The sequence below is a fragment of the Lemur catta genome, chromosome 15, assembly GCF_020740605.2.
Source record: "Lemur catta isolate mLemCat1 chromosome 15, mLemCat1.pri, whole genome shotgun sequence".
Lineage (NCBI taxonomy): Eukaryota > Metazoa > Chordata > Mammalia > Primates > Lemuridae > Lemur > Lemur catta.
Genome location: NC_059142.1, coordinates 50,826,640 through 50,850,307, shown reverse-complemented (window position 1 = coordinate 50,850,307; position 23,668 = coordinate 50,826,640). Strand labels below are relative to the sequence as shown.

Genomic DNA, 23,668 nt, shown 5'->3' with positions numbered 1-23,668 from the left:
ACTTCATTCAAGCCAGTGTTTCCAAACTTACATGACCACGGACCCTGTTCCACGGGACCCCGCTGGACACCCTGTGGAACCAGCACAGGCCCACTTTGGAAGAGCCGTCCTCTGGGGTCCCCCCGGTGCTGCACAGACATGCCTGGCAGACCAAACCTCAGGGGTTTGGGGGTGCAGAGGTTGGGAATGCAGGGAAGTCTCTCACTGCTGAGCCGAGTTGTCCCCCTACAGCCGGCCCTGTTCCAAGCGCTGCGCTTGCTTTAATGCCTCCGTCTTCACACCCACCCGGTGGGCAGGCACAGCCGCGTCCATTTTCCAGATGAGGACACCGAGGCCCCGAGATCGTGCATCTAGAAAGTGGCCGGGAGCCGTGCAACTCCAGGCGGGCCCTCGGGCCTCCGGAAGTCCCTGCGGCTGAACACCCACCTCCCCTTGCCCCCTGCAGGCCCCTGATCAAGCTGCACATCATTTGGAAGAAGGACGGGGTGCCGCTGTCAGGCGGCATCAGCGACTACAACCGCCGGCTGACCATCCCCAACCCCACGGGCAGCGACGCCGGCTACTATGCGTGCGAGGCCGTCCTGCGCAGCAGCAGCGTCCCCGCCGTGGTCCGGGGAGCCTACCTCTCTGTGTTGGGTGAGGCACGGCGGGGCTCCTGGGGCCCCCCTGAGGGTTAGGGGCGGCTCAGCTAGCGGCCTGCTTAAGGGTGGCCCCCACAGTGGCCGGATCAAAAGGAGCGTGGCTCTGATCCCCTCCCCGGCCCTTCCTCCTGCAGAGCCGCCTCAGTTTGTCAAGGAGCCAGAGAGACACGTCACCGCGGAGATGGAGAAGGTGGTGGACATCCCCTGTCGGGCCAAAGGTAAGGCCGGCGGGGCACAGAGATGCCAGGCCTTCAGCCTCCCCCGTCCCTGCCGCAGACATTTCTAAACCCCACCCCGTTCTCAAAGCCGCACCGCCCGGCAGAGTCCGTCTGCCTGAGAGCGGGCACCGGGACCCAAACCGGCCAAATCACCATCATCTCCGCCTGGAAATCAGCCCTTGCGTTACCATAACTTGAGGGGTACAAATGAACCCAAAGCACTGTAATTTCAGGGCAGGTGACAGACCCAAACTGCCCATAATGTGAGAGTGTAGACAGTGCCACATTACTGTAATGCCAGCACCAGCGGGCGCCGGGCGCATCTCACCAAGATGTGCCTCTTGAGCTCAGCCTGCTTCCCGGCCATTTTGCACCGTCCCCTCCGACCGCTCCCCCCACTAACCTCCCCTCGTCGGAGCCGCTGAGGAATTTCTACTTTCCCGTCCCCACCCTCCCTCCATCGGATTCGGCTGAGCCCAGAGGCAGCCCCCGCCGGGTGAGATCCAGTGATGGAGGAGCCAGGGCAGAGGGGCAAGTGCAGCTCTGCGGGGGGAGCAGCGTGGAGGGGACACTGATGACCCCCCTCCTGAGACTCTGCAAGGGGAAGGCAAAGATCATTCACTCCTGCCACAAATACTCTTGGAGGCTTCCCGCGTGCCGACACTGCTCTCGGGGGGGGGGGAGAGACAGAGTGAACCAACCGCATGGGCAAATCCCTGCTCGCAGAACTCAGATTCTCGGGAGGGAGGCGGGCAGGACGATAAACAAGTAAAGAGACCTTATTTCATGTCATCGGGAACGCCACGGGTTGGAAGATGCCCCATTATTTTATGTACCACTAGGAAAGAAAAAAGGCTGCCAATTAGATTATGACACGCTGTCGATGGGAAGACATGTCCTGATCCCCGAGACGTGGCGGCATGAAGGGGAGTGGGGGGGGGGGGCGGGTGAAACACGGTGCCGTAGAATGGCGGGGTGGGAGAGGGCTGGGCAGGGAAGGCAGCAGCCTGGGGGGCACAGAGCCACCGTGCTGCTTTGGACAGGGTGTGGCGGACTTCTCAGGGGACGTGACTTTGGAGCAGCCCCCAGAGAGACCAAGGGGAGGCCCCGGAGGGCAGCGTGCCCGGCCAAGGGCATGGGAGCCCCCGGTCACCTCTACGTGCAGTGGGCTTGGGAAACCGTCCCCACTCGGAGGTTCCCAGAGCTCTGCTAAACACTGCAGTAGGTAGTAAGAAATTAGTTTGTCCAATCCAGAATTGCATGCTAAACTGACCCTGGCGGCACCTCTTAGAAGGTTCTAGAGGCCCAGACACACCAGGCATCCCCTCGCAGACTTCCCGCCCCAGCCTTCGCCCTTCACCTGAGCACCCCTCCCGGGTGGTGAGGGAGGGAGGCAGGAGGCGCTGACAGTGGCCCGCGTCTCACCCACAGGTGTGCCGCCGCCCTCCATCACCTGGTACAAAGACGCGGCCGTGGTGGAGGTGGAGAAGCTGACCCGCTTCCGGCAGCGCGGCGACGGCAGCCTGCAGATCAGCGGCCTGGTGCCCGACGACACCGGCATGTTCCAGTGCTTTGCCCGCAACGCCGCTGGCGAGGTGCAAACCTCCACCTACCTGGCCGTCACCAGTAAGTCGGGCCTTCCCTGTCCTGCCCCTGAGCCCTGCTTGCCCAGGACGTGGCTTTCCTGCAAGCCAAGGGACCTTCTGAGAATAGCACGCTCCCTTATGCCGACACGGGATCCCTGGTGACCGTCCCTTGTGCAGCAGCTGGGTGGCACCAGCCGGTCATGCCTACTGCTTGCCCTGAGTCCAGAGCTGAGGGGGCATCTCTAGTCCCTAGAAGTCCTCCCCAGTGTCCTGGAGCCCAGGATGGCTCACTGGCTCTTTGAGAAAAGGACCTGTGAAGCCACAGGTTCCAGCTCTGGCCTCTCACCTGCCCCTGGGGTCCCAGCCAGGGCTGAAGCGACCCTGTCCCAGGCGAGAGGACCTGTTCCCGTTTCCAAAGAAGAGAACCAGCGGTTTTAACTTAGTTCCCCCGCTGGCAAAATCCTTTCCCCTCTTGGAGTCTCTGTTGAGGGTTGGAAAAGCTGCTTCGTGGAGCTGTTTTAGCAATCAGAGGACAGTGAGTGGCCACACTCAAAAGCGCACAGCTCTGTGCAAGTGCAGAGTGCCCGTGTCTCGCACCAGCAGCAAAAGACCGTTCCAGGGCCTCCTCCAGCCCTGCCGGCTTCACACCCAGACCCCCAGAGGCCCCAGACCCCCAGAGGCCCCAGACCAGGCAGCCGCGGGGCACAGGGAGCTGGGTCTGCCCCAAGGGGGCTACTAGGAGCTGCCATCTTGCTTCTGGCTTCTGAATGCAAGTGTCTCCCCCTGCTCCCGCGCCCATCTGGCGAGATCCTTCCTGGAGCGCTGGGGTTAGGGAAGGGGCAGAACAAGGAGGTTGTGCTGACAGCTGAAGAGTCACAACCCAAGCAGGCCGAGGGGAGGTCTCCGGGGCTCTTAGAAAGGGGTGAAGTCCCCCTGTTGGCCACAACTGTTTCTCTTTTAAGAAGCCAGAGCCTTCATTTCATGTTCCCTTCAAGGATGAATCCACTTACCTTGTCGTGGAGGATTGAGCTGCCCTCTGGGGTCCTCTGTTTCCCCCACATGGTGGCCTGAGAATCAAAGCAGGGTGGGGACTGGAGTCACCTGGGTCCTTCCGTAGGGCAGGTGATGGGGGGAGCCCTCGTGGGCCCTCAGGGCTCCTCCCAATATGGGGCCCCGGCGGGCCGCCTGCATCCTCACCCACAGCGGGCCCCACACCACAGCAGGGGGAAGAGGAGGGCCTGGCCCTCTGGCTGGGGGGGCTTCACCTGGGGTTTGGCTAAGAAGTTCCACTGTCTCTGTTTGCAGGCATCGCCCCCAACATCACCAGGGGCCCCCTGGACAGCACAGTGATCGACGGCATGTCAGTGGTGCTGGCATGTGAGACCTCAGGAGCACCCCGGCCGGCCATCACTTGGCAGAAAGGTAGATGAGACAAACCTTCAGAAGGTGTGGCCATGCGACAGTCTAGGACAGCCTTCAGAACTAGGTTCTGGAGCTAGCCAGGTTGGGTTCCCCGTGTACAGTTGTGAAGGTTGTAGACTGCACAACCCAAGAGAGCATCTTTCACGTCACAATATGCACTACATCCTGGGCTCAAGGGCCAGCTCTACCTCTTCCAAGACCTGTGACCTGGAGTGAGTCAATAACTCACTCCAGGTCTCAGGTTCCCCATCCGTAAACTGAGAACAGGAATGTGTGTACCTCGGGGTGCTGTGAAGACTGGGCAATAGTGTGCATGCAAGGGTCCTGCACTGTGCTGGGATGCCGTAGGTGTTTGATGACTGATACTGTTCCGGAGGTGGTGGTTGTCAGTGCAGGTAGGAGACTGTCCCTCCTCCCCAGGCAGCTTAGCAAAGCCCAAGCTGACTACCTGAGTCCGTGTGCTTTCCTCTTCCCTCTGTGCTCTGCACTCGCCCTCACAACTCTCCCGTGCACATGCACACATGTGTGCACACATCAGTCCCACACCTGCAAGCCCCTGCTCAGGTGTGCCTTAGCCACAGGACTGCCCTCCCCTCATCCTCTCCCTACTCCACATCCCCCACCTTCGCACACACTCGATCACATACCACTCACCTCGCTCCTCGCTCGCTGCCTGTCTCCCCACAGAGCCCGGGGCTTCCGTCTTGCTCACTGCCATCTCCCCGGGGCCTGGAACAGAGCTTGGCACACAGCAGGTGCTCAGCAAATATGTGTGGAAATAACGTAGGCACACCCAGGCACACCCACCTGACACACGCACTAGTTCCAGGTGCCTGCACACATGTGCGAATGGACACGCTCAATCCCCAGGTGCACACGTAGAGATGCCCCTCTACAGAGGGGGATTCTCTTTAAAATAAAGTCACAGAAACCTACACTCTTGGGCTCACTCCTGCAGGTGCTCAATCATGCGCTCTCTCCCTCTCTGTCTCTGGCCGGGACCCTCCCAGGCCGGGCACGAGGCCTCCCTGGGTCCCGCTGCAGAAGGATGTCTGCCCTGACCAGGGCTGTTGGCAGAGGACACCCGCGTCCCTCCCCACCCCACCCCCATCACTTCCCGCCGCTCCCTTGAAGGTGACTCTCCGGAAGCATCCTGCCGCAGATGCCCGTTGTCACCTTGTCAGAGCTGTCCCTCCCCACCCAGGTGCCAGCTGCCTCCAAGGGCCGTGCCAGGCTGCAGTGCTCGGCCGTCTCTGGTGAAGGGCAGACAGCATGGGGGCTGGAGAAGCATCAGGGGACCTGGGCTCCAGGCCCGTCTGAGACCCTGTGACCTTGTGTCCATCCCCAAGCCAGAAACCCCGCTGGGCCTCGGTCCCCACCCCAGCCCCACCGCAGCCTGCCCCCCTCGCCTTCGGGCATTTCCAGGGGCAGCCAGCCAGGGGAGGGGCGAGACACGCCCTGGGGGGCTGCAGGCTGAGCCCCACCCCTGTCGCCCTCAGGGGAGCGCATCCTGGCCAGTGGCTCCGTCCAGCTGCCGCGCTTCACGCCCCTGGAGTCGGGCAGTCTGCTCATCAGCCCCACGCACATCTCCGACGCGGGCACCTACACCTGCTTGGCGACCAACTCCCGGGGGGTCGACGAGGCCTCGGCAGACCTGGTCGTTTGGGGTGAGTGTGCAGAGCCGGGGGGCTTTGCACGCCCGTGCGTGAGTGCGTGCAGCCCGGCAGGTGCCGAGGACACAGGGCGCCTACGGGCACATTCACACCGCCAGCGTCTCCACACCGTGCGTCTGCCCCAGTCAGGGCTCGTCTCATCCGAGGGACAGTGACAAACTAATTCAGGCTGGGGACCAGGAAGGTGAAGGTTCTGCCAACGCTGCCACATGAGCAAGAGCTTGCTCCACGCTTGGCTGAGTCAAGAGAACATTGAGGTTACAGGAAAGCTGTCTCCATATATTTTAGGACAGAAATTGGCAAAATTTTTCAGTAAAGGGCCAGAGAGTAAATATTTTAGGCTCTGTGGGCCAGACAGTCTCTGTCACAATTTCTCAACTAACTTCCGTCGTATCTCTAGAAAGCGGGCACAGACGGTACGTCATCCAATGGGTGTGCTGCGTTCCAGGAAGGGTTTATTTACGCAAACAGGCCACCTGCCGGGTTTGGCCCCCCCGCCCTGCTATAAGGGAACTTCTCCAGCCCCCTCCAACCTGGGACCCACACCCAGCACACACACACCTGCGGGCCACCCCTCTGGGCTGAGCCCAGGGGCGGGGGTGGCTGGCGGGCCAAGCCCTGGGCTGGAAACCCGAAGACCCTGTTTTCACCCTGGCTGGCCCCCCGATTACTGGGAATATGGCCCTGACCGTCCTCAGACGTCTGGGTTTGTGACAGCAACATTACATGAGCCCAGAATGCGAACACACCTTCCAAGGACTAGAGGACCAGGGAGCACATGGTTCTTTTTAACTGTTCTGGGCCCTTCACTGCTCTGCCTTCCTCCGCCCGGAGTCCAGCCCCGAAGCCCAGATCCCCTGCAGACGTCCTTCCCACACGCCTGCAGCACGCGTGTTGCCCTGGAACCCACCCCTGCTCACCACCACCTCCACGGTGTCTTTTCCAGCCCGGACCCGGATCACCAGGCCTCCCCAGGACCAGAGTGTCATCAAGGGCACGCAGGCCTCCATGGTGTGCGGGGTGACCCACGACCCCCGAGTGACCATCAGGTACACACTCTGACTCTAAGCAAGCGGGAGGGGGACGGGGGAGGGGAAGGTCATCGCTGGGAAGTGTCAGTACCAGGGAGGTGAGTGTCACCCGTGGGGCCAGGCCTCACCTAGGGGGACCATTTGCAGGGCTGAGTGCAGGGCTGGGAGGCAGGGGGTGCAGAATTGACACCTGGGAGCCGGGCTACCTGGAACTGAGTCAGGGCAGAGTGCAAGTGGGGGGCAGGGGGGAAGAGACAGGAAGGGACGAAGAATGGGGAAGGGCGGGGACGGTGAGAGGCAGGTAGGTTGGTGAGAGGTGAGGAGTGGCTCCCTCTGGGCATCTCCCACGCCAAGGCTTAGGCCCTCCGGCCACCAAGTGGGCCGCAGAGGGGTCTGGGCAAGCATACATGGCATCAGCCAGAGGGGGGACCTGGGGGTGACCCTCCAAGACAGCCACGTGAGGGAAAAGTGTCCAAACCGAGCTCACCCCACCCCGCCCCCATCCACCACGGGGAAGCCGGGACTTGGCCTCCAGGGAGCTCAGTCCCGCTGGGGAAGCCACTGGAAAGACTGGGAGGAGCAGCCAAGAAAGACATAGAAGCCCAGGCCCCTCCCAAGCTTCAGAGGGGGACTCCTGGCCCACCCTCCCAAGTCCCACCCCCTCAGGCTTCGGGAACTAAAACCCGAGGAGGAAATTGTCCCTGCAGTCCCTTCCTCGAGCTCCAGAATGCTCAGGGAAAATGCAACTGCGTGCTTAGAAATAAGCCTTCCCTACGTGTGGCTTCTCCACGTTATGAGCAACATCACGGTGGGAGCGACTGGCCTCGCTCTGGGAGGCAGCTGCGTCCTGGGGCGCCATCTGGTGGCCACTGGGCAGATGACAGCCCATGCAGCCACACCGAATGAGACCCCCGGAGCCCGGCCTGGCCCAAGGGCTCTAGACTTGGCCACCCGACCCTCAGAGAACACATCGCCCACCCCAGTGTGACAGACACCTCATGAGCATTGAATGTTGACCCTTTAGACATTCATCTTGTGGTGCTAGCACACGTGCAAACTATGAGCCTCGAAATCGCGTAGATGTAGTTAGAACATTGTCAGATAATCAGGAATTTGCTTTTCTGGGTTTAATAGATTTTTCTAAAAGTAAATTTACACCAACTGTGAAAGGGTCCACATAGAATGCCGCTGTGCGTCTCAGACCCGTACATTATGTAGTAGCTATACTTTCATTAATTGAAAAACTCTATAACAAAAAGCTATATTAATTCAGTAACACTTTAAATCGGTATTTTGTTTGTAAAAATGCCATCTACTTATATCTGGGAAATACTTGTATGTTTTATTCATTCTCTAAGCAATTATTGATGTGCAAAGGGATTCAGGGGTCTCTTGCAATGCACCTGCAGACCCACTCTTTAGGAACACCCAAAGACCTGCAGGTGGGGAATCTCTGTTCCAGTTCACTGGAGGGGTCCTCACCTAAGTGCAATTAACCATCTAGGACAATCGTTTCACAAGGGGGTGGGCTGGGCGTGGTGGCTCACTCCTGTAATGCTAGTACTCTGGGAGGCCGAAGCATGGAGGATCACTTCAAGTCAGGAGTTCGAGACCAGCCTGAGCAAGAGTGAGACGCCCCCCCCCCCACCCTCCGGCCCCACTGCCCCGTCTCCCCTAAAAATAGAAAAAAAAATTTAGCCAGGCAACTAAAAATGGAGAAAATTAGCTGGGCGTGGTGGCACATGCCTGTAGTCCCAGCTACTTGGGAGGCTGAGGCAGGAGGATCACTTAAGCCCAGGAGTTTGAGGTTGCTGTGAGCTAAGCTGATGCCATGGCACTCTAGCAGGGCAGCAGAGTGAGACTCTGTCTCAAAAGGAAAAAAAAAAAAAGATGGGGAGGGCAGAATTAGTCCCTCATCTCCCAAATTGGCAAAATCTATTGTCAAGGCCACCCGTACATCTCCCACCCCAGTCTGTCTTCCTTGGACTGTGGGGCAGGGGCTTCCCTGCTACCCTCCACCTTCTTGAGGTCAATGTTGGGGGTGGGGGGGCCCAGACCGCAGCATTTTTTAAAAACTCCACAGGTGATTCTAACGTATCACCAGGATTGAAAGCCCCTGTTCTAGGTGCAGAACACAACAGGGTTCCCTGAGCAGACAGACTAGGAAGGATCCAAACAACCAAATCAAACTACAGCTGTGGCCACTTAATCCTGAGTTCCATGTTCTCAGAGTAGAGCCAGGGTCCCGGGGTAAGGGCCTGGGCAGGTGCAGGCTGCCAGCACAAAAAACCTCCAAAACTGTTCTAGAAGAAAACAATTTTATGTGGTATCTGAGCCCAGATTTAGACCAAGTCTGAACAATCCACTTTTAGCCATTATTAATATTAATAAAAATTTTTATTTTTTCTTATTATACAACTAATCCATTCCATTTTAGGAGAAACACAGAAAATGCAAATAAGCAAAAAAAATGAGAGAAGAAGAAAAGTAGAATTACCTATTCCCCTCAATTAGAGACAGTCAGTAATCATATCTGGGTGCCATTTTAAACTAGAAACATGCTGTTTCTTCATCTGTATTTCCCTTAAGAACCTCTTGTGACAGTCTTCTCCCCATGTCAATAAATATTTTTGTATAACTAAAATCACATGATTATTCAGTAGTGCATTATATGGATATAACATGATTTATGTTACCAATCCCATGTTGCTGGATATTTGGATTATTTCTAAATTTTTGATAATATTTAGAAACATCATTATGAATGTCCTCATAACTAAATATTTTTGCACATCTTTTATATCCTGAGGACTATCTATTATTACTTAAAGCCGAGAAGACCCCTAAAAATCACTCATCAATATTGTTTAACAGCCAGTTACATAATTGCAGATTATTTTGGAAAATTTCTGCCCTATCTGAGTTGAATGGACTCATGACTGCTCAATTCTGTGTCTGTAGCGCAAAAGCAGCCACAGACAATACAGAAACAAATGGGCATGTCTGTGTGCCAATAAAACTTTATTTACACAAACAGGCAACAGGCCATAGTTGGGTGACCCCACCATAGGCTAGCCCACATTCTGGATTTGACTCGTTACTTTCTCATGGTGTTGTTAACTTGTTCTTCTATCCCCCATATTTCTAATCAGATTGAAGTAACTGCTAGTTAGACTCAAGTTCAGGTGTTTTGGTACAAATACTTCACAGGCAATGATATATACCCCCTAAGCAGGGAATGTCTGCTCGCCACAGGTTGCTGCTTACGTGGGAATTATTCTCTGCAACTAGATTTGCTTTGAAGTAAAATTCTGCCTGTCCTGTGAATGCCGGCGAGACTGATTCTTTCCTAGATAAACAGATGACTTGAAGGTCATTACTGTTGTTGATTTGTCAATAGGTATTAAAAGCCTTAAAAATTAACTCAGCAACTTCACTGCTGAGAATCTGTCTGTGAGGAAGTGTTTGGAATGCGTGTAAACATTGTGCCGTAAGGATGCTCAAAAACATTGTGCCGTAAGGATGCTCATCACGGCATTAACTATAATATCAGAAAACAAGGAGCTGAATCAGACATCCAACACTATGGGATCATTTAAATTACAGAGCAACCCAAGTGAAGCAGCTTGCATCCGATAAAAAACCCTAGCATGGAAATGTCACATTAAAAAGAGTTTAGGATATTTTATTGAGGGGGGAAAGCAGCTTTAAAAACAGGGTGGATGGATTGCTAGGTATCATTCGTGAAAATATACTGTATCATTGACAATATATAACGATGGCCAATGTTTATGAGCCTCTTACCATTGTTCGAGCACCACGGGAAATGGCCCATAAGACCCTTACAGCGAGGCTCTGAGGCGGGTGGTGTTGCAGGTAAGGAAACTGAGGCACCGCGGAGTTGAGTAAACTCACCCAGGATCCCAGAGTGGATGAGGGCAGAGCCAGCATTTGACCAGAGTAGCACAGCAGCACCCTGCACCCCTGGCAAGGGAGAAGGGTCTGGAAGCTGTGTGCTCAGATGTTAATCATGGTTCCCCATTATTGGAAAACTTTTGAGTTTTCTTTTCATTTTCCTTTTTTTCCCCCCTTATCTGTACTTTCTACCATTCTGTTTGTTCTTTCAAACCTTAGGTTAAAAACATGACAGACTCACTCTCCCTAGCAAGCTTACATTCTCCAAACCCAGACAGTTCCAGGAGCCGGCACTCAGGCCCACGGCCCTGTCCCTGGTTCACTGGGGTTATGTGCAATCATCTCGGTCACCCCTGTGCTGAGAACCAGGGGGGCAGGGTGGCATCCTACCCACGAGAGCTGGCATTCCCAGCACGTTGACGACAGCCATCACGGTTGTATTTCCTCAAGAACAATGCCAGAGCAGATATTTCTTATTGTCAGGCGCTGGAGTGTGTGTAATTTCTCAAGTCCCCTTCGTACTGACTGACCGAAGCTAAAGTGATTTTTTGGACACTAAAGTCAATTTGTCACAGTGATGCATCGATCTAATGATTTCTCTCATAAAACTAATTCCGCAATGTAGTCTGTGTGGAAATTTTAATTCTTTTTCCAGCTGTAATCTTTTAACCTCGTTGGAAGAATACCTTTTGCTGGCTCTTTCGTGCTGGCTGCTTCGAGGGGGCCTCTGGCCAAAAGCAACACGCTTTGACCAACCTGAACGGCAGGTGTAAATGGCCATTAATGACTTAATGTGTGACTGTCCTGGAGCAGGAACGACGGGCGTCCAGGCTGCTCCGACTTGCTCAGCCCTCCCCAGTCTGCGTTTGCTGCCCAGCCAAGGCCAGCCCCAGACAGCCACTGTGGCCTGGGCCCTCCCCCTGCCTGCCTTCGTACTGTCCTCTCAGGACCAGGTTTGGGCTGAGCCCAGCCCCGGGAGCCGTCCCTGTGTGTCTTTCCTTACTGTGCTTCTTACTCTCAGACACGTCTGGGAGAAGGACGGGGCCGCTCTGGGCATGGAGAACAATCCCCGCATCCGCCTGGACAAGAACGGCTCCCTGCACGTCTCGCAGACGTGGTCGGGGGACATTGGCACGTACACCTGCCGGGTGATCTCGGCTGGAGGCAACGACTCTCGCAGCGCCCACCTGCGAGTCAGGTGAGGGCGGCCCTCCCCGGCCCAGGGCGAAGGAGGCGCCGGCAACAGTGGCCACGGGAAGGCTCAGAGCCAACCGCTTCCCTTTAGTCGGGCCACCAGCCTCGTGTGTCCTAGACCTGTTCACCCTCTCAAGAGCCGGGGGCTGGGGACGGGGTCTGGGGATGGCTTTCGATAGGTGGGCTCCAATTCCAGAGAGAAGAATCTCCAGGTAGTGGCCCGAAGGCCGAGTTTTGTGTCTCAGCACAAGGTGTCTCGGACTTGCACAGCCCACACGGCCTGAGTCCCCAGTGCCCCTGTCACCTGCCTGGGGACCACACAGGGCAGCCCTGCCACTGTCTCTCTCCTCCAGGCAACTGCCCCACGCCCCTGAGCACCCGGTGGCCACGCTCAGCGCCGTGGAGCGGCGAGCCATCAACCTGACATGGGCCAAGCCCTTCGACGGCAACAGCCCCCTGATCCGCTACGTCCTGGAGATGTCGGAGAACAGTAAGGTCCCCGCCACCCCCTGCACCCCCACCGCAGCCCAGACTGAGGGGTCAGCCCGGGGCCACGTCCTAGCTCCCATTTCCTGGGCCTGGGCGTTTGGCAAACCCTTCCCCCAGCAGCCGCGGCTGCCTCTCCTGTCAGAGCAACGCTGGCATCTGCCTGTCAGGGCCGTGGGACAGCCGAGCGAGATGACCCAGGAGAGCGTGAGCTGCTGCTCAGGGCCTGGCACGGCAGGAGCCTCGAAGAAATGGGCTGATTTTTTTGTTTGTTTTTTGGTTTGTTTGGTTTTGTTTTTTCATTCTCCAAGTCCCCTAGTAGGGAACTCCAAACTTAGCGGGCATAATTGAACAGTGTTTTTTTTCTTTTTGAGACAGAGTCTCGCTCTGTCGCCCTGGCTAGAGTGCAGTGGCATCATGATAGCTCACTGCAACCTCACACTCCTGCCTCAGCCTCCCGAGAAGCTGGGACTACAGGGTGTTCCACGATGCCCAGCTAATTTTTCTATTTTTAGTAGAGACGGGGTCTCACTCTTGCTCGGGCTGGTCTTGAACTCCTGAGCTCCAGCAATCCTCCTGCCTCAGCCTCCCAGAGCGCTAGGATTACAGGCGTGAGCCACCACGCCCTGAATAGTGTTTTAAACAGTTTGCATGGACCTCGTCAATTTTTGGGGAGGGGGAGACAACTGCGTCTCACTTTCCATGAGCTCTTGCATCCTCCCAGCACCCTCCCCCGGCCGCCCCCCCCCCCCCCGACTACGTAGCTGATGGGACCTAGAAGATGACAGTGGTGGGCCTGTGCTGGACCTAGCCGGGGAGGTCCTCTCGCCAGCCCAAGCAAGGCTGGACCCCTGCTGGGAACGGGGCATCAGAAGCATGCACTATCCCCCACACACACATAAGATGCCCACTTCTGCCCCCCCCATCCCTGCAGATGCCCCCTGGACTGTGCTCCTGGCCAGTGTGGACCCTGAAGCTACCTCAGTGACTGTCAAGGGGTTGGTTCCCGCACGTTCCTATCAGTTCCGTCTTTGTGCCGTCAACGATGTCGGGAAAGGACAGTTCAGCAAGGACACAGAGAGGTGAGGGGGCGTCACTCTTCCAGGGGCATCTCCGTGGCTCCAGCCGGGGGAGGGGGCTACAGCCAAGCCAACGCGGCGGGCCCCCAGCTAGGTTTCAGCCAGGGAAGGGGAGTGACAATCCCAGATCTCAGGGCTGTTGCAAAGAGGAAGTGAGACGATGCCTGCAGAGCACCGTGGCGCCCAATACACGCTAACCCCGTGAGCCGTGCGGGTTCAAAGCCTTCCCTCATTCTGCTCTGCCGCCCCGTGGGCTGCCACGGTTGTTAAGTGGCCGCAGAGTTCCAGAGGGACGCCAGATCCACACGCATCTCCATACCCAGTGCCTCGCACAATGCCAGACTCTGTTAGGGTTCCAGCAAAGCTTTTTTTAAAATGATGGAAATTGAATAAAAACAGCAGGTGGCCCCTCTCCGAACATCATGCAGAATACTCATTTGTGTAGAAGGCAAATTCCATCCATCTCAGCCCGGTCGAACAGGCAGCCGCCTCTACTGGGAAAAAAGACGTGGGAGAGATCAGAATGGCTGTGACACACGGCACAGGTGCCAAAGCTGTGCTCTTTAAGAACACCCTTGGGTGCGTGCGGAGAGGCCCCTGGCTTAAGTCCATCACTGTGGTTTTGCCACAGTTCCAATAAGTGCAGGTCTCTGGCTTTCACGAGGGTGACGCCACTGGGGTCAAGGCACTCTCACCAGAGGGAACAGTGACAGGTGGCAGCCCCGTGTGGAAAGCAGGCACAGGGGAATTAAGTTGCTCACCGTGGGTTGAGCACCCCCTGTGTGCCAGGCCGCGTCTGGACCCCTGGAGGTGGTGCCGGGACTGCACAGACATAGCCTAGACCTTCTGGAGGCTCAAAGTCGCAACAACAGAGACTGCCGTGGGGGGGAAGCCGCCCTGTGACTTGTCCCGCCCTGTGACTTGTCCCGCCCCGCGCTGCCCCGGGCAACACTGATCCCTCTTCCTGGGGGATCTTCATCCTAACAGCCCTCAGTTATCAAGAAAAAGGCTAAACCACCCTCACTTCCACCTTTAAGAAAACGTGGCAGTGCGTGGCGTGTTTTGGAAAACTATCCATCAGAAAGCAAAAACATAAAAATAAACAAAAAGGGGAAGACATCCATCAAAAATAATTAACTTTTGTTTTTAATGGATACATGTCAGTGATGTGAAAAATACACTTGGGCAGAACACTGCGTTCTCTAGCTATGCCAGAGGAAGAAATGTCACAGCGCTGGGCTTCCGGAGGCGGGTGGGTGTCCTTGGCTGCCTCACCCCACGCCATGCCCAGCCCACCCCGGCCGGGGCCCGGCAGGTCAGCAGAGGAGGCTTCATTAAGGTGCACCGCCAGCGGGCAGCTGGGATGTGACCGTTTAACACTCCAGCTTCTAAAATACTTGTACACTCATGACCTCGTCAGCCCAACAAGCGGCTTCTTTGATAAATGGGAAACTGAGGCCCACATCCCTTGGTTGCACCAAAAATACACACGCGTGGTGTTTTATAGTGTTTTTAAAAGACCCCTCTATATGTTGTATCATTTGAGCCTCAGCCAGTCTTGTAAGGCAGGCAAGTAGATCTTTATTTAATTCTTTTACAGAAACAAGCTCAGAGAGGCTAAGTGACTTGCCCCAAAACACACAGCAATTGTGCAGAATTATCAAGGGACTGGGCAGGGCCCATATCCCATTAGACTCCTGCATTTGCCCCCGAGACTAAGAGCACTGGTGTTTTCTGATCCAGGGTCTCCCTCCCTGAGGAACCCCCCACGGCCCCTCCACAGAATGTCATCGCCAGCGGCCGGACCAACCAGTCCATCATGATCCAGTGGCAGCCGCCTCCTGAGAGCCACCAGAATGGACTCCTCAAGGGCTACATCATCAGGTAGGTATCCACCCTGGGGACAGGAGCCCAGAGCCAAGGGGAAAGGGGTGGGGGAAGATTGGGACTGAATTGGAGAACAGTGCAGGTCCACGGCAGGCCCTTCTCCATCTAACAAGAACCAGGCAACAAGAAGTGCCTACACTGTGGTAGGAAGGAGTTAGGTTAGACACCTAGAAGAACTTCCAGCCGCGAGAGCCTTGGAGGCCAGCAGGAAAGGTTGAGAGAGGAGCTACCACATGGTCACCTAAGGCCACGTGGAAGGACAAGTCTGCCGTATGTCAGAGCTGACGTAGGCAAAGATCTACAGGGAGACGGGAGAAGAGAGAGGTAACTATCGCAGGGCCAGTCACCTGGGAAGTGGAGAATATTCCACCGCAGGCCAGATTTCTCTCAAGATGAACCGTGGGTGGAGAAAGTAATTAGCCAAGAATTGATTGAAAAATGACAGTTCTTTCTTCGGTTCTTACTGGAAGTAAAGCCCAGTTATATAGACTTTTACCTTTATGCTTAACTGAGGACTACGTACTAGCAACCTAAAAGAGAGTTGTTAAGGGTCACTAAACTGTGGTATTCAAGAATTCAAATTTGCGTGTTATTCCAAGTTTCTGAGACTTCTCATCAATATTCTGGATTCTGGCTGCTGCTTGTTCCTGCATGTGTACATCTGCTTCACCCGTACATGTCCTACATGTGTACATGTCCTGCACACACACATCTCCTGCACACGTACATCTCCCAGCATGGGAATTCCGCAAATGTGGAAGGCGCTACTGTTGATTGGACCACTCCATCGTCTGCTAATTTTGTTGTGGGTTTTTGGTTAAGCCTGAAGGGTGGTGATTCTCCAAGCATGGTCCCCAGACCAACAGCATTGGCATAATCTGGGAACTGGTCAGAAGTCCAAATTCTCAAGTCTCATCCAAGACCTACTAGACTAGAAACTTTGGGTCAGGGATGAGCCCAGCAATCTGTGTTTTTAAAAAGCCTCCAGGAGATTCTGATGCATCCTAAGGTTTAGAGAACTACTGCCATGGAGTATTGTAATGCCCCAGAATTTGGGGCCCCTAATTTTCCAATAATTAGACTCAAAGGTGTATGTGCATTGTGGTTCCCATGTGGTTTCCCATCCTCCTGTGTGTTTGCTTGTACAGATCCCACTTCTTTAGTATCACGAGTTCTTTTTTCCAGTGGGGGTAGAAATGGCAGAGTAGGTACCTCCAGGTGTTTCTCTCCACCTACATGAGTGACAGTCAGAGAGAGAGCCGCTGTCCTGGAGGGAGAAAGAGAATAGCCCAGGCTTTGGGGACTGATGTCCTGTCAATGACCTCAAAGGCTGAGACCTGTGAGATCTGCCATGGGGCTCTCAGCATCCCTGGGTAGCCCGCCCACCCTGTCCACCTCCCCCATCAAAAGGAATAGTCCAGACACATCCTCTGCACCTGTGCTGTCTTGTAAGGTAACCAGTAGTCACCTATGGCTATTCAAACTGCAGCCGACCCTTGAACAACATGGGGGTTAGGGGTACTGACTCCTTGTGCAGTTGAAAATCTCTGAATAACTTCTGACTCCCTAAAAACTTAACTATTAATAGCCAACTGTTGACCGGAAGCCTTACCAATGACCTAAACAGTTGATTAACTCATATATTTTATATATTTTATGCATTCATGGCCTACTTTTTTCTTAACTTTTGCACTATGTCTAGGCTATGTAGTTTGTCTGCAATTTTTTCAAATTGTCAGAAATCTCCAAAGACATTTTCCAATATATTTATTGAAAAAAATTCACGTATCGGTGGACCTGTGCAGTTGAAACCAATGTTGTTTGCGGGTTGACTGTATTTAAAAATATACCAAACTCAAATTTAGCTCTCCAGTTGCACTAAGCACATTGCAAGGGCTCAATGGCCTCGTGTGCTAGTGGCTACCCCCGTGGGCAGCACAGAGGTGGGCCATTCCCACTGTCACAGAAAGCTCTGCTCCAGGCAGTCCCCCGGGCACGAGGCGGAGCAAGCTGACCCCAGTCCACTGCGCCCCTGCCTCTTCCCCAGATACTGCCTGGCCGGGCTGCCTGTTGGGTACCAGTTTAAGAACATCACGGACGCTGATGTCAACAACCTGCTGCTGGAGGATCTCATCATCTGGACCAACTACGAGATCGAGGTGGCCGCCTACAACAGCGCGGGCCTGGGCGTGTACAGCAGCCAGGTCACAGAGTGGACGCTGCAGGGAGGTGAGCAGAGACAGTGGCCTCGGGGGAGCAGGTGCTTCCCCTTCTCCCAGGCCCTGTGCCTGCCGGGCCCCGGGAGGCTCAGTCTACGTCACCTGTCTTAACCGGGCCTCACTGTTGCACTCTGGGGATGGAACCACCGCATCGTGCCCAGCTGCCCTGGAGGGTGGCAGGACAGAGGGGAAGATGAAGAGGCAGGTGGCTTGGACATGGTCAAGGGCAGAGGCTTCAGGGATGTGGGGACCTTCCACGAATCTCACATTAACTGGATCACAGAACAGCTCACATCTAGCATTCCACCTGAAAACCACCCAGAGCGTTTTCATCTTCATTCCTTTTATTTATCGGTACCCTGTGTGGTGGATCCGGCAAGTTTTATTAAAGCCAAGCTAATCCAGAGAGAGTAAGACAGCGTCTTAAGTCTACACAGCAGGGGAGGAGCAGGGGGGCAAAGCAGCGTCTTCAGCCCCCACCCCTGTGTTTTCTCCCCTGAGCGGGGCAAGGCGGGTGATTGGGCTCCCTGCCCACCCAAACCCTGGCCTCTCTCCTCTCCTCTAGTTCCCACCGTCCCTCCGGGCAACGTGCACGCAGAAGCCACCAACTCCACGACCATCCGCTTCACCTGGAACGCCCCCAGCCCCCAGTTCATCAACGGCATCAACCAGGGATACAAGGTACTCGGGGCCTCTCCTCGCCACAGGAGGAGGCTTGAGGTTCTCCAGGGAAGGTGGAGGCTGGGGAGGCTGGGAGCCGGCCAGGGAGGCGGGGAGGGGTCCCCCTGTTTCTGACATCATCAGCTCCAACCAAGCCAAGAACATGAAATAAAAGCCAAGGGCACAGGAGCTTTCTCCAAGGCCACATGCAGGCCACGGGGAGTGTAGACATTGCCCCAGCTGCCAGCCAGTGCAGGGGCCCTCCTTAGTGAGACTGGGTTATGAACAAACTCAGCTCACTGCAGGCTCTGAATGCCTACGTGTAGCCACGGCCCCATCGGAAAAATCCAGCATTCCCTTCTTAGAACCGCCAAGTCGTGGCTCTGACAGGTCTCCTGGGGCCATACTCGACCCCACGCGGCGTGTGGTTAAGGGCACCGGATGAGGACGCAGACAGCTTTGGGTTAAAATCTCGCTCTGTCTCTTGCTGGCTACCTGGACAAGTTCGTTAACGTGTCTGAGCTTCCGTCCTTCCATCAGTATGGACGGAGCACCTACTGTACGCACTGCTCGTGCTGCTGGGGAACTAAAATAAACTCGGTTTCCCGTTCGCAAACGAGGATGACAAGACCTACTCTTTAAGGTCACATCAGGATTAAGCGAGATAATATTTGTAATTTGGTCAGCACAATGACAAAATGTAATCAGCGCTCAGAAAATGGCTTTCGTAGCGGCGGTAGCAATGCATGCGTTTGCTAGGGCTGTGCAACAAAGGGCCACAGACTGGGTGGCTTAAACAACAGGAATTTATGCTGTCACAGTTCTGGGGGACTGGAGTCTACGATCCAGGTGTGGACAGGGCTGGCTTCCTCCGAGGCCTGTCTCCTCGGCGTGTAGACTCGGTCTTCTTCTCCCTGTGTCTTCACAGGGTCTGTCCTCTGAGTGCGTCTGTGTCTTAATCTCCTCTTCTCATAGGGACGCCGGTCATTGCGGATTAGGACACACCCTAATGACCTCATTTAACTTTATCTTCTTAATGACCCTATCTCCAAGTACAGTTACACTCTGAGGTACCGGAGGTTAGAGCTTCAACGTATGAATTTTGTAGGCACATAATTTAGCCCATAACAAATAATAGTAATAATAGTAGCAGCCATAGTGGGAGTGGTAAGTTTGCTGTAATTGTAACTGTGCTAAAAGTCAGGACTTTTCAATCCTCCCATCCTGGAGCACAGACCCTGGACCCCAGCCCTGGGTCTCTGCTCTCAGTCCCCGGGGAACACCACGGCTGTCCTCCCTCAGGACTGAAGCCAGGTCACAGAGTGGAGGATCGACACTGCCTCGGCAGCTTGGGGCAGCTGGAAGGATGCCCTCCACCCCCTCCAGCCATGGGCACAGAGGCAGAGCACTGGAGCGGCAGCCGGCTGTGAAGGGGGAAGAACTGCAGGCTCAGGGGTCTGGTGACCTCAAGGTGACCGCTGATACATCCTGAAGGTTCCTGCATCCCCTCTGCACCGTGTTTGCATGTGTGCCACAGCCAAGACTAATTCTAGTTCTAGCGGCCTTAGCCACTCTTACTGCAAGTTGGGGGAGGCTGGAGAGGAAGGGACTGAGGTTAAGTCACGGAGAGAATTTTCTGCTCGTGCTGCAAGCTAACAACAGAGGGATGGCCCAGAGGAGGATCTACCCAGCCTCAGCCCTCTCACTCCCAGGAAGCCGGCAAAGCCAAGGCCAAGCAGAGCTTTCCAGGGCAGGGAGCTGCAGCTGAACACTTGCAGCTCTAGCTGGCTGGAAAATCTCCTAATTGGGACTCTGGGGGGGGCGGGAGGCAGGGGAGGGAAGGGGAGGCCCGCATTGCTGAGGAGCAGAGGAGCTGAGCTGGGAACAATTAGCTTCTTGCCACCAATTCTAAGCACAAGTTTTATTCTACATATGGGAGGACTGAGCTACAAACTTTTACGGCAAGCAGCCCCCTCCGTGAGGGCCAGGAAGGCCAGCTAGCCAGGACAATTAGGGCGATGGCCCACAGTGACCCAGAGCAAGAGGCGGCTGCAGAGGCCTCCAGATTCCCAGGTCCACTCAGCGCCCAGCGGCTGCTCAGTAAAGGTCAGTGGGAATGAACTGCCCAGATGTTTCGAGCACAGGAGCTGGTGGAAGAGTAAGAAGAGCTCACACCGTGGGACACTCCCACACGCCAGGCAGCACGCTAAATGCTCCACTCGCATTCTCCTCTCGTGCATGCTGCACAGGAGCCCTAAGAAGTATTATTATCACCCCATTTTCTGGGCAAAGAAACTGAGGCATGAGAGGGAAGTCACTTGTTCAAGGTCAGACTGAGTGGCAAGGTCAATGCAAAGCTCAGATTCAAACCAAAGAAAACGTGTCATATTATGTTTTTAATTGTAAAATAATCACTATAACTTAATTTTTTTAAGTAGAAATAAATAAAAGCAGGAATTTTTTTCCTGATTCTTTGGCTTCCAGTGTATCACAGAGAGGAAAAAACAGCAGTGTTTGTCCCTCATATACCTCCACTAAGAATGGACTTTTTCCCCTATTAATTGTGCACACTTTCAAGCATCTACACAGCAGAGGGAAGACTCTAATGAACACCTGTGTACCCAACCCCAGCTTCGACAATTACACTCACGGCCAAACATGGTCCCTCTGTCCCCCCACCCTCCGCCTCTGCCCTGGAATATTTGAAAGCAAATCCCAGGCATCGTATCATTTCATTCTTAAATGTTTATACAGAGAAATATCATATTAATAGATGAGGTCTCTATTTAAAACAAAGCCACAATAACCACATTGTCATTATCATGCCTAAAAAGATCCGCAGTCCCTTTAATGTCATCAGATACCCAGTCAGCCTTCACATTTCCTTGATTGCCGTATAATTTCTGTTACTAGTCGGCTTATTTGCTTCCAGATTTAAATGAAGGTCACACTATTGCAGTCAGTGGGGGGGATTTTTTAGGTCTCAGATGATTTACGGACCCTCTCTGTGTGTCTCTCTTTCTCTCTCTTCTATTTCTTGTAATTTATTTGGTGAGGAAACTTAGTCATTTGTCCTGTAGAATTTTCCACAGTCTGGACTTTGCTGATTGCATCCCCGTGGGGTCCTTGCACACGTTCCTCTGAACACTGTATTTGCGGAAAATTGGAACTTAAAGCTAGAGGCTAATCAGATGCAGGTTTGATGATTTTTATTTTTCGAAATATGACTTCCTGGATGGTGGTGTTTATTTCCACCAGAAGGCACGGAGTCTGGCTGTCTCTGTTACCGTGACGTTGCCGGCCTCTGACAGTCCTTGCAAGATCTGTTATTTCAATATGGGTTGTAAAATGCGAATAGGCAAATATTGTCATTTCTTCTTGATTTATTAGCTGAAATGCTTTTTTTTTTTTTTTTGAAATCCTTTTTAAAATAAAAAATTTCCCTTTATCAACTTTTTGGTTGCCTGAAGGTTCAGTGCATGTAGGGAAAGCCGGGCAGATGCTCAGTTTTTTCCCATTACTGACCAATTTCCAGTATAATGAATTAGTTCCTTGGCATCTTCTCAGGTGACAGGTAAGTTTGGGTGGCTGGGGGTGGGGGTGGGCGGATCTTTTTGTTTTGGTTTGCTTTTGGTAGTGTTATTGTGTACCTAAGGATTTTTTGAGACACATCTGATGTGTTTCAATCCACTACCGTTATTATTCTTACTGATGCCAAATCAACCCATCACTGGCCGCTTCGACTTGACCTGTGTCCTCTCTGCATAGTCCCTGTGGTCTCTGCTTCCTGGAAATCTGGTGTGACAAGATGTTCCAGGCTATACATGTTTCCTGCACCGTGCCAGGGATGAGCCATTTCTGCAAGGAACTCTCATTCCTTGTAGCAGGAAATGATAGTTAGACACCACAGTCTGGGCACAGGGGGTGCTCCTTGTTTCATGGATGGTTTTGTTTCTAGGCCCTGTGAATCAATAGTTAGGAAATACTTTTTTAAAAGATAAAATAGATACTGATGCTTTCAGTTCAATTTCATGACTACAAGCCTTTTAATAATTTCATGTGCCTTCTGTCTGTATCTTTCTCCAGACTGAAAATCCAGTTCCTACAACACCAACATATGTACCCACCTGCTTTTTCCCCCACCCACAGAACAGTTTCAGAATAGTCATGTCAACACTATGATTACTGAAAATGGTTTCTCATTTCTTGAAGTTCTTTTTATTCTGGGGGTACACCCCTCTAGGGATATACTTCACATGGCTACGCTGCAAAGGCATTTGAACTAGTTTCTCTCAGTAATTTTGCTACAACTCAATACATTATTAGATCCATTTGCTTCATTTTGTTTTCGATTTTTAGGGATTGATTTTTTAATTTAATTTTGTTCTATAATTATGCAGAACATTTACATGGTTCCAAAGTCAAATCTACAAAGGAAATTTGGAAAAAGTCAGCTTCAGTCTTGGTTCTCTTGGCCCTTGTAGATTCGATTGCTTTTTGTTTGTTGGTTTTTCCTTCCATTTCTTTACTATAAGCAAGAATAGCCAGCCCTCCTTATCCATGGGTTCTGCATCCATGGATTCAACCAAACTCAGATCAAAAATAATTGGAAAATAATTATACCTGTACTCAACATGTAGAGACTTTTTTTTCTTGTCATTATTCCCTAAATGCAGTATGACAACTATTTACATAGCATTTACATTGTGTTGAGTATTATAAGTAACCCAGAGATGATCTAAAGTATGCAGGGCAATGTGTACAGGTGATTTGCAAATACTACACCATTTTATATCAGGGACTTGAACATCATTGGATTTTGGTATCTGCAGGGGGTCTTGGACCCAATCCCCATGGATACGAGGGATGGCTATACATGCATGTACAAATGTGTACCCTCCCCTTCCTAGATAAAGGACAATGCGTTCTCCACACTTTCTCCATCTTGCTTTTTGAAATTGTTATTATTTACAATATATCCTGGAGATTACCCCATAGAAGTATAGAGAGAGATTCCTTGTTCCTTTCTATACTCATCTCAGACTTTATCATGTGGATCTCCTATAGTTTATCCAACTGGCCCCCTAGTGATAACATTTTGGTTGTTTACAGTCTTTTGCTACAACCACCCTTTCTGCAGTGAGGAGGTTTGTGCATACGTCTTTTTCTCTTTTCACGGTAGAGCTTTGGACTAGATTCCTAGACATGAGATTGTTGAGTCAAAGGGTAAAAATGTATATAATTTTGCTGTTATTGCCAAATATCCCCCCATCCGATTTACTTGTTTATTTTTATTTAATTTTTTAAATAGGAAATATATTTATAAGATTCAAAAACCAAAAAAAAGTTAGAAAAATAAATATATAGCAGAAAACCATCATCCCCACCCCCAAACCCCATTGCCTGGTTCCAGTCCACCCAACCCCAACACTCTCCCCACTCTAAGTAACCACTAGCATTGGCTGCATACATATCCTTTCGAGCTGTTTTACGTGACCCATGCATGTGCAAAGAGATAGAGAGACAGAGAGGGAGAGACAGAGAGAATTTCTCCTAATTTTAATTTTTCTAACTCCAGCAGCTAGAGACCATATCCACTGTCCTACACTCTCAGTCCCATAAAGTGCTGTCTCCACGAGAGCAGGAGGCACGTCACC

The 23,668-nt window shown here is 53.0% G+C and overlaps 1 protein-coding gene across 1 annotated transcript in view; it reads left to right on the top strand.

Moving 5' to 3' along the window:
• Positions 1-23,668, top strand: part of SDK2 (sidekick cell adhesion molecule 2) — a 95,926-nt gene that overhangs the window by 22,855 nt on the left and 49,403 nt on the right. Inside the window, exons 5-16 of the mRNA XM_045569978.1 lie at positions 446-636; positions 776-859; positions 2,291-2,485; positions 3,751-3,867; positions 5,367-5,534; positions 6,487-6,589; positions 11,508-11,684; positions 12,034-12,170; positions 13,101-13,248; positions 14,989-15,129; positions 17,180-17,361; positions 17,917-18,032. Of these exons, the coding sequence (XP_045425934.1) occupies positions 446-636; positions 776-859; positions 2,291-2,485; positions 3,751-3,867; positions 5,367-5,534; positions 6,487-6,589; positions 11,508-11,684; positions 12,034-12,170; positions 13,101-13,248; positions 14,989-15,129; positions 17,180-17,361; positions 17,917-18,032 (1,759 nt within the window). The remainder of the gene's footprint in view (positions 1-445; positions 637-775; positions 860-2,290; positions 2,486-3,750; positions 3,868-5,366; positions 5,535-6,486; positions 6,590-11,507; positions 11,685-12,033; positions 12,171-13,100; positions 13,249-14,988; positions 15,130-17,179; positions 17,362-17,916; positions 18,033-23,668) is intronic.